This window comes from Tenebrio molitor, chromosome 1, assembly GCF_963966145.1.
Source record: "Tenebrio molitor chromosome 1, icTenMoli1.1, whole genome shotgun sequence".
NCBI classification, from domain to species: Eukaryota; Metazoa; Arthropoda; class Insecta; order Coleoptera; family Tenebrionidae; genus Tenebrio; species Tenebrio molitor.
Genome location: NC_091046.1, coordinates 16206324 through 16219360, shown reverse-complemented (window position 1 = coordinate 16219360; position 13037 = coordinate 16206324). Strand labels below are relative to the sequence as shown.

At 35.5% G+C, this 13037-nt stretch overlaps 2 protein-coding genes and 1 long non-coding RNA gene across 5 annotated transcripts in view; 1 reads left to right on the top strand and 2 right to left on the bottom strand.

Annotated features, from left to right (window-relative positions):
* Nucleotides 1–7445, bottom strand: part of LOC138122197 (uncharacterized) — a 43933-nt gene extending 36488 nt beyond the window's left edge. Inside the window, exons 1-2 of the mRNA XM_069036382.1 lie at nt 7226–7445; nt 7034–7165 (exon numbers count right to left, since the gene is read on the bottom strand). Of these exons, the coding sequence (XP_068892483.1) occupies nt 7034–7165; nt 7226–7430 (337 nt within the window). The 5' untranslated portion in view covers nt 7431–7445. The remainder of the gene's footprint in view (nt 1–7033; nt 7166–7225) is intronic.
* Nucleotides 1–13037, bottom strand: part of LOC138122235 (uncharacterized) — a 229788-nt gene that overhangs the window by 36488 nt on the left and 180263 nt on the right. The gene's annotated exons all lie outside the window — the stretch shown is intronic.
* d4 overlaps nt 1–13037 on the top strand; it is a 284602-nt gene that overhangs the window by 153471 nt on the left and 118094 nt on the right. The gene's annotated exons all lie outside the window — the stretch shown is intronic.

Here is a 13037-nt window from a genome sequence, read left to right as displayed (position 1 = left end):
GAAGCTGCTGCCTGTGTTGTAGTCTTACACGAGATAGGTCGTAATAAAGAAAAAAGGAAGAAACCACGAAAAAAACGCGTTACAATAACACGGAAAAACAAGCTACTCTAAATCATTTCCTTCTTCACACTGTCCTCAAAGTCTTTGGAAAACTTATCGTACAGTGGCTTGAACCTTTTAAAAACACACTGTACGATTAGAATTTCCTTCATATTTTCCACCTTCTCAATAATGTTTTTAAATTCAATTGATTGACAGCGTACCTACACCTAACCGTTTCTATGGAAAAAAAATTAAAATTCCGTAACTTTCATGATACATAACATAATAATTGAAATTGGCCAATTCATATGTAAACGGATACGGACTTATGTTATGTTAACGGATCTATAAATGAGTACATTTGATTCAATAGGATTCAATTTTCATATGTTATGCTATACGTACAAGTTACGGAACTATAAATCGGCCTTAAGAGTTTTCGCGTTACGTTTTTCAGATAACCGTGTACGCTAACGCCGGTGTTGCTAGGCAATAGCGTAACCGATTCATTATTACAATAAGCGATTACGGTAATTGCTCGCGAATAGCGTACCGGTTATTTTAACGGAACGTAACGCGAAAACTCTAATAAATGTTAAACTACACGCAATTTTTGTGATGACAGGAAAAGGGTGGACAAAATTTTTTGGCCGGAATAGTAGGTACTTTTTTTTTAATTCAGTAGGTATTGCAGAGATTTGTTTTCTGAATATAAAAATACAAAGAACTATACCTACTCAGTCATTAAACAAAAGTCGAGAAATTAAAGAGTTACCTACATGTACAAAATTTAAAGATCAAGTGACCAAAGTGAACAAGAGAAAAGTTTGTTCTAAATGCTCGAAATGACTAAGTAAGCTCTGGATACTTGTCAGTCACGTAATTTGTCAAAACAGTTTGATAATAATAATAACAATAACATGCTGTGGAAGAAAATTTCCAAAAACGATTTAGTGTTAACGTGTGGTGTGGCAATTTTGGAGATAGATTGGACTCGTGGGTCCCTTTTTTATTGATGGCAATCTTAATCAAACAAAATATCATATTATTTATTAGCAAACGAAATAAACAACTTTCTGGATGAGATGCCGTTAGCAGTGTTGAACAGAGTCGTGTGTCATTAGAACGGCCTCATACCACATAATGCAAGCATGAATGTTGTACAAGTATTTTTAAATAATCATTTTGGTGACCGATGGATGGGTACTTACGGACGTATTCGATAGTCTACGAGATTTCCAGGATTTGAATCCATTAGATTTTTTTATATTCATTCGAAACATTCAAGACAATGTTTATTTGACCCCACCGGATACCCGAGAAGAGTTAAGAAAAAGGATAGTGCAAGTCCGTCAGGAAATACCCTCAAATTTTTTGCTGAATGCAATGATGAGCGTTTCTAGAAGGTGTCGACAGTGTTTCCAGACACACCGCATGAAAGCATTTTTGAGCAACTTGAATAGATTTTATATTGTGCCACGATAATTCCTCACTTTGTTTTGTTTGGGTCGGCGATTGGCAATTGTCGCCGGTAGCTCAGTCTTGGAGCGAGGTAAGATAACGAATCAACCTGACCCAAAATGACGAGATAAAAAGGGCGCCAAGATCTTCCGGCACTACTGATTCGGGAGTATCCGGATCCAATTATCATTGGATCCGGATACTCCGGAGCCGATACCCGAAATAAAACACACGTGTCCGAGTTAACCAATTTAATTAATAATTGAATAAATGAATTCCCTAATACAGTGATGTTGATGAGAACAATGGATAATGAAAAATGAAAAATTGATTGTAAAATATAACAAAATAAATTATTGTTCGATGTTCCTTGATGAAAAAAAAATGCAAGGTGGTGGTAATGTGGTAATAATGACGGTAAAGATAAATACGTAAATACAAATGCGAAGATCAACAATATAAAAAAATGTTGATGTAAATAGTCCTGACCGGTAACTAAACGAATAAAAAAAATTAACTCCATAAAATAAAATTCCGGTCGTCAGCCGCCGACGATACTTGTACAAGTTTTCGGTGCGACCGCAAAATAAATGGTATCAAAGCAACAACGCAACTTAACGCTTCTCGAAAGATACCGGGGAGGGATTTACAAATAAAGAAATTTTCTAATTAAAATCACACAAATTCGCGACACGAGGAAAGGAAACAGTAAAAAAACGTTATCTCCCTGCGAAAGAACTGCGGCCTCGACAGACGGAGATAACCCGCACCTGGACGCGAACAAAATGGAGGCTCTGTTCCGGAGGGTTCGAATTTCAGACGGAACGATCTGACCTGAACCTCTCGGGGTCGTCCTTCGGCGTCCTGAGGGGGTTAACTCGGCGGTTCTGCTGTAGTTGAGACTCCGGGAGCGGCGAAAGATTCGCGCGTGTCCTTTCCGGGCGCTGGTCCAGTTCGACAGGGCGAGAAACGGATAACAAAGAGGAAAGAGAAGACTCCCAAGAGACAAGAGAGATTCTTACAGAGGAATCCTCACAAAAAAGACCCTTTCATGGAAAGAGGAAAACGCAATTAGGATAACATACGGCGGAAAAACTGTGACTTACTCAGTCGATGTGAGGTAATTTTGGGCGACGAAAAGTCGAAAAATTCTGACTACCAGGATTCGAAAATTCCGATTGAGTTAGGGCTCCCAAAAGGTACGCTATCCAGCACGAAACGGAGAACCACACAACTCTTCAGATGAGCACAGGAGACTTCGTAAAAATCCTGAAAATCAGTGCGATACTCAAGAAAACGCTGCTACGAAGTTCACCCAGTCACGGTTCTTTTACGAAAAAGGAAAAGCGGCATCGAAACGAGAATTTATCACCGACCCCAAAAAAGTCTACCCAGTCTTGGTGAAGGAAAATTAACCTTAACGGCGGTCGACAGAAGGAGGATCGAGAACCGACATGTGCGGGCGTTCTAGAATTTTCGACGCGCAAAAGCGGAACCGAGATAGGTTAGTAAAATCAAAACAAAAGGACCAAAGTACCTACGCTGTCGATCGTCGATGAGAACCGTTGATCGAGACAGTCTCCAGGTGTTCCAGGAGACGAAGAGAGCCGTCAAGAGATGACGCAGGTAGGACTGAGGATCCACGAAGGAAGGAAAAAAATGTGGAGGGTCTAGAAGGCGAGGGAAATTTATCAAGTTGGAGTCCAAAGGGAAAAGGGAAAGGGTGAGTTAACGGTACATTCAAACCACTTACCCAACTCCGATAATCTCTAGGCCGTGAAGAGAGAAGAAGATACGAAAGAACGAAATTTTTCTGGCGCAAGGCCAAGGTTCGCAGATTGACAAACCTGACGGTATGTAGCTACCGTCCCGCTGAAATTGTGAGGAAAAAGGCACCATTCCAGCTGCCTCATCAGCTGGGACCAAACATGAAAAACGACAAGAAAAACTCAAAAAAAAGCAAGGCAGAAAGTAGATCAACGACAACGACAACGAACGGGAAGATGAAGGATCGGGAAGGAAAAGGACACGAACGAAACAGTCGCGGTAACATGCGATTACTCTCGGCCTAATTGTAAGCGAGAGTTTACTGAGTTGGTCACTTTGAAGGTTACTTTCGAAGTGTTCGAGTAACGATTGTGCATCCCCAAGCATTAGTGGAACCCATGGGCCTTCCACTCCGGCGTCCGGCCAAATCCGCAAAAACGAGGCAACGAACAGAACGGGATTTTCGAACCGTGACAATTGTTTACAATTTAGTTCCTTGATTTTTGATTTTCAATTTTTTTCAATTAGAATACATTTTTTGTTCTTTATTTTAATGTATGGATATTTAGAAGAAAATTCTCTATAAGAACAAATAAAAAAAATATACAGTTTAATTTGAAAAAAAAGTTGACTATCGTTTCGAACGATTTCATTTGATGTGTCACTTATTCAAATCGAATAAAGAAGAAGTAAGACACAGCGTCCGGGTTTTTCGTCAGTCACCCAGAATATAGGTACAGTTGCGGAATTAAAATTTCGGGCACTATTGTCAATGTCATGATATAAACTCTAAAACAACCTTTACGTTAATAACCTTATTTTTTACTCTTCATGTTTTTGTCTTTTTGGCATTCAAAAATTGTCATTTGTGGCATAATAACGGGTAGGCAACATATCAAAGCGATGATTTAATGTCAGTCATGAGGACAGTAGAAGGTGCTTTACAGAGATTTTGTTGAAGTGACAGAAAAATGGTGCCCGAAATTTTAATTCCGCAACTGTACATATACCTAATATACAGGCTGTTCTCGAAGTTGAAGCGTTCCTTGTAACACGAGATACGAGAATTTTAGCCTAAATCTGCTTAGTAAAATGTTTGTATTAACGGAGATAATTGATTGTATATTTTTATGGTTTTCTAAAATTTTGAGTCCGGTCCTGTCAATTTCTCCGCTGTACTAGATTAATAACTGACGTGGCCCAGAATGGTGTCTTTCTGGAAATAGCTCTGCGTACTCTCTGGACGCCGGAGCTGCATTCTGATAACGTGATAACATTACCCATACATTAGCAACATATCTGCGAGCTCAATATTTTCGTAATGATAAAGCCATTCCGACTAATTAGATGACAACTCTGTCTCGTGATTCGGAAGTCACGTTAAGCCATTGGTCCCGGTCTATTGAGTTGGTCATCATGCCCCTCATAGATTTGTAAACCAGTCCTAGACTGTGTAACAAATTTTTCGTAATGATAAAGCCATTCCGACTAATTAGATGACAACTCTGACAGTATTCTTGATTAACGTCCATACTCATTTGATTTTTTTTGTCAATTCTTATTTCTAACAAATCAGCGCAAATTTAAGCAGGACCGGTTTCAAATATTTCAAAAAATTAACTTATTGTATCTTCATTGCCGTACACATTTTACTAAGGTGACTTTGGCTAAAACTCTTTAGAACAACGCATACTATCACATGTTAAAAGGAACACCTCAACTTCGAAAACACCTGTATATTTGTTATTTACCCTTTATAATATAAAATATGTTGAAAATGTTAGCATGATTAGCAGAAGAAATTATAATTCTAATATTCCTTATTATTTTGAAATAAATAACTACAATTACTTATTTCAATTTAAACTGTAAATTATCTGATATCTCCTTTTGTAATCATTTTTCGTGAAACCATTACATCAGAGTTCATTTACTCTCTCACTGGGAAAAAATTAAATTTAACGAAGTATTAGATTTGCTTTATACAGGTGTCCCTAAAAAAGAAGACGAGTCCATAGCATAGTGTAATACACAAAAAATTTTCGGCCGACAATTTAATTTTTGTTAAAAAATTACCAGATAGGGAATTTATTAATACATATTACATAAAAGATTCAAGAAGCGACTGTCACGACAAAAATCAACTAATTCCTCAAATTTTCAAAACCATTGTCGTCGCTTCTGATGTTCCTAACCCATCGCTTGATAGCCCCCTCGGCCCCTACTGCAATACACAATGTACAGCTTGCGATAAAGGATACAAATTTGCCCGACATCAATATTTTCCACTTAAAAAATTATACAAAAATGCCACATGACACTGACATTTGGTGCTGCCAACCTAAAATCTTTCATTAAAAATTCCTGTGTCGATTTTCTTGCCTAGGCAGGGAAATGCTAGTTTCCAGACCATTTAGACTAATGAAAAATCAGTGTTTCTAGACGGAGGCCGAAAAAATGCAAAAATGAAAAACAAATGACAAATAATAATAGAGATTGTACAAAGATGCCGCCAATGTTTAGGGCAAAATGGAGCGCATAGACGATAGTAGCGTTTTTTTACTTTTTTTTGTATTTTTGTTATGTTAAGTGTATACTTCTGATACATTGTTGTTTTCAGAATAAAAATTTCTATCAGAATTACTAAACAAAAGTATCTGTTCGTATTTGGAAATTTTTTTTTTGACAGTTAGCCCTTGGGGCTATACATGAATTTATTAGGCCCTTTTGTAGCCTATTCACAACCATTTAATTTGGTGTACCTACAAATAGTTAACTATTTGTACCCCAAATTAAATGGTTGTGAATAGATTACAAACGGGCTACAATCCTCCTATAAATCTGGGAGAAGGGAGTTATGGATCTGTCTTTTTTTGGCTTATACAGGGGTATTCACGAGTAATAATGGGCCTGGCAACGAGTAGATAGTTACTAATTGATCTTTCCATTTTTTAATGAATCCACGACTGCTTTTATTAAGACAATTTTCAGTTGTCATTACGTGACATCTATCATGTATTTGTGTTTAAATAAAAATAACCTATAATAAAAAATTTACATTAATTTAGATGTCAACTTCATGTCAAATTTAAAAAAAAAAAAAACTAAAACCAACTGTATGATTTCCCTTTCATTAAAGTTAAAGAACGTCGTTAAATTGTTTTGTCCCTCTCTAACATAGTGCTTGGCATATACTCTCACTTTGTCTAATCAATTATTTAGCTAATGAAAGGATTAACGAATGGGAAATCATACGGCCCAGTATGTTTTATATTCTTTTAAATAAATATAAATGATCCACGAAGGTGATGAAAATGTATAACTGGTTGCGTTTCAATGTTTGTAAGGCCCCATTATTACTCGTGAATATACCGTAAAACGTTGTACTATTGCGGACACGGAATCTTGGACAATTTGTCATTCGATTGACATAAAAATGTAAAACAGGCTTTAGGTGCAACTAACCTCTCTTTCGATTTTTGTTATTTTTATCATACTGACATGCCAAAAATAAACTTTCAAATGTCAAATGGTTTCAAACGTCAGTCATAATGACAATAAAGCGTGGCTTATATTGACATTTTTTGAATTGACATAAATTTGACGTCTAAAATTCCGTGTCCGCAGCTGTAGGTACACAGCTCGACCGTTACCGAACGTTACATGTTTGCACTGATAACAAGCTCGCTATCGCTCGCTCGTTAAGTACTGTGCTTACATGTAAAGTTCTATGTAACGATCTTACATCGTAAATAACTATTACCTCCTACTCCCATTACTATGGGTCCGGCATAAGAGAGATTGTTCAGATGAAAACCCCGTGATTCGTTCTTAATTCGTACTGTATGGTTTCCTCTTACCTCTTGAGCAATAGAAAGATGATCTGCGTAATAACCTATAAAAATGCAAGTGTTGAAGGGGAGCGCTAACACTAATTATTTCTTATAAATATTACCTATAGTTGCCATTGCTGCTCCCAATACCATTAAAAGTAGTCCTAGACTTAAAGCTTTGCAAGCATTCCACAGACATTTTCCATTGACTTTGCCTCTCACTACCTGCACATTCCACTGTGCTCCGGATGCAGGATGTGCTCGACGTACTACTTCGGATGCTCCACCTCGAGCCCAGCCTGCCCCCAAGAATGCTCTCTGATGCATGTCCTGCTTCTTTTAATTTGTTAATGGGACCTTGAAATGTATATACAGGGCTAGTCACATAAGGCTTATTTCTGATTTTTTTTTGTACGCAACCAAAAATACTAATAACGCTGACCACTTGATACCGTTTATGAAAGTTGATAAATTTAATTTTTGATTTCATTAATCCGAACAGGATAACGTCATTTTGATATTTTTAGCCAAATTACATACCTACGTTGATTACTAAATTAAATCACATTATAAACGGTATCAAGTAGTCAGCGAGCAAAAAAAGTGGGACATCAAACTTCTGTCAGTTTAAAAAAATTCGATGTAGTTCAAGCTTTATTATCATTTTGGCTTTGATTATTGTCATAGAAATTTGACGCTATTCTAGCTGACAGTTTAAAATAGTATATTATTCACCGAGGGAGTGAAGTGGATGATTTTTACCCGACGTGCAGTTTGTAGCCCGAGGGTTCTACAAAGCACTGAGGGTAAAAATCATTCACCCCGAGGTCCATATACTATTTTTTGCACGACTCATCGATTTTAATAGAAAGTGTCATCTTGACAGTTAAAAATAATTTTTTAACCTTTCGGCTTTTTTCAATTAAAATTTTTGGATCGTGCAAACAATAGTATCTGCACCTCGGGACTGCATGATTGTTACCGTCGGTGCTTTGTAGGACCCTCGGGCTTCGCCTTCGGGCTACAAACTGCATCGCGAGTGAAAAAACAAATTAATTCGAAATAAATATGTATCATAAAAGGTTGAATTGGCTATGGTTTTTTGCCCAAGGGGGAAAAAAGATGACCAAAATCTTGAGTTGGCTATGGTTTTTTGCCCAAGAGGAAAAAAGACCCGGTTTACTCCATACAATCAGGGAGTAAAGTTGCTCATTATACAGGGTGTTAGTAAATGGTTGGGAATAAATTTCAGGATGAACTCCTTACGAAAACATTGACGACCAAAATGTTTTGCATTCGACTGTAGTTCAATATACAATTTAAATAATAACATTGTTAATATATCGAAAGATAAAGATGCAAATATATACAGGGTTATTCACGTAAGATGACGAGCCTGACCAGGTACAAATAGAACCGAAAATACACTTTACAAAGCATTCATTGTGTTTTGGTATTTAAAAATTAAATCAGGAATCCAAGTAGGTATTCTATTAATTTGAAAGGTCTATCTGTCATTTCATTTTTCGTTCATATTTAGGATTTGAAAAGGTTTTCGAACGATGACAGAACCGATATGATCCTACTTATTACTTTTGTGATTTTAATTGCTTATTATTGTTATTAAATTATATTTTGCTGAGAGAGGTATTTTTCTGTCAGAACTTGACATTCATTAGGCTGACGTTAAAAACTGTCTATGTTTTATGCGCATTGTGATAATGACGGATAATGTAATAGGGATCGAGATTGATTTGTGAATTGTGTTTTGGGTTGCATTTTTACCTGGTAAGGCTCGTCCTCTTACATGAATAACCCTGTAGATATGTAAAATATCTACAGATATTCACATTCAGCACTAATTATCAAAAAAATCGGAACACCAAGAAAAAGTTAATACATATTTTTTAATAAAATTTAACACAACTGTTCTAATAAGCAAAAATAAAATAAAGAAACAAATTGAGTTTAATTGGAGAAGCCTAACATAAAATTCAGCTGTTTTTCCGTTAATAATGCGTCCCACGCAAATTTACGCACTCTGTCACACGTCTTGGCATGCTCCGAATCAGATTATCAATTTCCTCCTGAGTCAAAGCATCCCATGTAACCTGAATCTCGTGCCGTAATTGCTGTATAGTCTCCGGAGGATGAGCTAGATTTTTCAATTTTTTCCTATCACATCCCGTACATGTTCGATGGGTGACAAATCCCGTGAACGTGCCGCCAAGGCAAGAAGTTAACATTAACATTCTAAAGAAACACTTGCAATGTATGCTCTAGCATTGTCTTGCTGATAACGAACCTTTAGGATTTCTTGAACATATGGAACAAGAACAGGTTGTAGCACCTCTTGAACATATCGCCGCGTCGGGCAGTCATTGAACTCTGGATAAAAATCAGAGGAGGTCTGCTCCCGTAACAAATAGCTCCCCACATGCCGTTCAACAGAATAAGCTGCATTGTGCAAAATCTGAATTCGTCCGAGAAGACGACCACGTTCCATTCCGCATCTCAGTTGATTCTCTCACGGCACCAGTCTAGCCTTTGACGACGACGTTCACATGTCAAAGGTAGAACCAAATGGGAACGATAACTGTGGAGGCCCCAAGATCTTATTCGATGATAAATTGTTGGCATAGAAATTAATCCACCCATTACATTGTACCAAGCTGGAGCAACAGAGCTTGAGGACATGTGGTGATCTCTAAATGCTAAAAATCTTAAGTGGCGATCTTGTTTGTCTGGGGTTCTTCTAGGACATCCAGAACCTTGAGCACCATTTCTGTTTTCTACCAACCAGGCTTGTCAACGCTGTACAACAGTAGACACAGAACGGTTTACTATTCTTGAAATTTGTCTGCATGAGCAACCGGCCTCTTTAAACCCGACAATTCGGCCTCTCTCAAAGAGTGTTAATTGACGAAAAGCTTAATGTCTTCTTCTTGGAGGCATTGTTTCACACTTTTACCGGTAGATTAGAACGATTTCAACCAATGACAACAAACAAAAACAAGACAATAAGAAAAAAATTTAAATGGTAATCACTAATCACTTAAAGTAAAAGATGTTAACTTAAACAGATTTGATTCTGACTTTATAGGATACGTATCTAGACTGATCTAGCAAAACGTCTACCAAATTTTATCAAAAAATATTATCATTTTCATGGTGTTCGGATTTTTTTGATAGTTGGTACTATCGTGTCAAAAATAAATTACTCCCTATAAGTATTTCGAACTTTTAGGGAAATAACGTTTTTCGTGTTGTGTGTAACTAGAATTTTCAAAAGTAATTTTGAATGCCAAAGGTTGGTTACAATGAATTGAGAGACTAATCCCAACTAAATACGCCGTCAGAAACCAAAAATGCAACTGCTACAACGAATTCGCTGCCTTACGGTTGCGATTTCTCATGTTTGTCACCAAAAACCACATAGCCTCCAACCTAACCAAATTTATGGCAACCTAGTAATGAATATCCCTAAATCATATGGAGTAATTTATTTTTGACACGATTCAGAAACTGGTAAGGAAGATAAAATAAATAAAAGTTGTGTCGCTAGATGTTTGTGAAGGAAACAGCTTAGAATAACTACAGTATAAAAAATATAGTAGATCGGTGGAGAGTATGCAGCACAACAAAACCAATAGCAATAAGTTAGGGTTACTAATCTTTAGTTCACTATTATCAGAAGTCAAATTGGTATTTGAGTGACAAAATATTGTTTTAAAAGCTATAGAAAAAATACATGATCAACAGAGAATGATAAGAAGATGATAGGAAGATAATGAAAAGCAGCATTGGGAAACAGAATTTCTGAAAACGCAGTTTCACTTAACAAACTATCAATTGTCAGTTGTGACATTAACGTGAATTTTATTTTTTTTATAGCTATTAAGTCAACAAGTTAATTACTGTAAAAATTATGAATAAAATGTTACTTGAATAATATCATGTGTGAGCGTATTTTATGACTCTATAAGACACGTTGCTATTGACGACGTGTCGCGCCTTACATCCCTCAGCGCGCCTCCGAATTTAATTTTGGCGCTCTGGCTATAATCATGAACTTTTCAACCTTGGTGTATGTATAATATACTATTATTCCACAGTTCAAAATATTCAAGACAGAACCCTGTTTTAGAAATGAAAACGAACAAAGTGGGGACTCCGTTTACCACACACAACCTTGTTTGTTGGAGTTTCGGCCAAACATCTTCATCAACGCTGTTAGTATGTATAATTGAATCTACGCCACATTTGCAGAATGTTTGTTTTCCATATTATTTCGATATTTGTTGACCATATTGTAATGTATTTAAAACTAATTATTTTAAAAATTCAAATTAAGATGAGAGAGAGAATTAGTATCTACTAAGTCATTCTTTTAAAGAAATTAGTATTAGTCATTTGTATTACTATGAGAATTAATTTTTACAATGATAAAGCTAAACTAAAGTAAACATGTAATAACTTGTATTTTTCTTAATTCTGGGACAGGATTGCTTGTCATTTATAATAAACCATGCCAATAAAGTAATAAATTTAATGCACAATTAAATTTTTAACCGTAGTTATTTGCTGCCGTAATATTTTATCTGGCATTTACTTTGATCAATCTAGCAAATACAATAAATATTTATCTAGAATTTATGGATCATACAGTGCGATTTTTTATTGCATTTTAACCTTTGATGTGATTTAATTCTTGTATAAATCTAAAATAAACGCTAAATGACACTTATTTGTACACTCCTGAATTACATAATCAGTATCACTAATATTTAAAATAAATTTCTTTTCTTTTTTTTTTTGGACAAAAAAGTCAACTGTTGATGCATACATGATAGTTTGAGCTGATTTTAATATTAAATTCGGTCATTCCGTTTTTAGTTTTATCTTTCAGTGTTTTATTTTATTTTTAAACCTAAACATTATACGAGTATGTACCGGGTGTCCCATCACTTGTGTCCCGTAGGAAAATCACTTTAAAACTAAATTATATTTATATGAAGGCATTATAGATGCATAAATACTGTTAACCGCCACAAAAATTGGGTATTACTTTTTGGTTAAAATTAATTACCTAGGTACGACAGGCAAAAAACTATCACTTTAAAAATTAAATTTTGTTCGATGCAGTTCAAATTTAGTATACGTTATGCAAAAATGATAGAGAAATAAAATCCGTCATTAGAATTTAATTAAAATGTTTTGATGTAAAGATATTTGGTTAATTTAATTAGGGCCCTTCTACTTTAAATGAAAATTTATCACAGAAAAGTTAAGTTTTTGGTTATTACTCTTATCCCCAATTACTGGTACGAAGAAACTGAACCTCTCATAAATCTTCGTCTGCCATAAATGGTCATAAAGTAGAAAGGCCCAAATTAAAATAACCAAATATCTTTACATCCAAACATTTTAATTAAGTTCTAATCACGGATTTTATTTCTGTATCATGTTTTCATAATGTATACTAAATTTGAACTGCATCTAACAAAATTTAATTTTTAAAGTGATAGTTTTTTGTCTGCTGTAGGTAGGTAATTTATTTTAACAAAAAAGTAATACCCAATTTTTGTGGCGGTGAACAGTATTTATGCATCTATAATACCTTCATATAAATATAATTTAGTTTTAAAGTCATTTTCCTACGGGACACAAGTGATGGGACACCCGGTACAGTTAATTTCAAAATTATCGAGTACACTTCAAAAATCAAGAAGTCGATTTATTACAGATTTTTCCACATGTAAAGATACCTTTTTGAAATTTGAGCGTCATATTTTTTATATAGGTTAGGTAAGTTTGACAACATAAAATATCGCTGATATAATATTGTCTGTTTTATCCTCTGCACGGTGCTCTTCGCAATGAATACTGGGCTGACATTGATCATTGACAAAAAATATAAGTGCATTTCACACT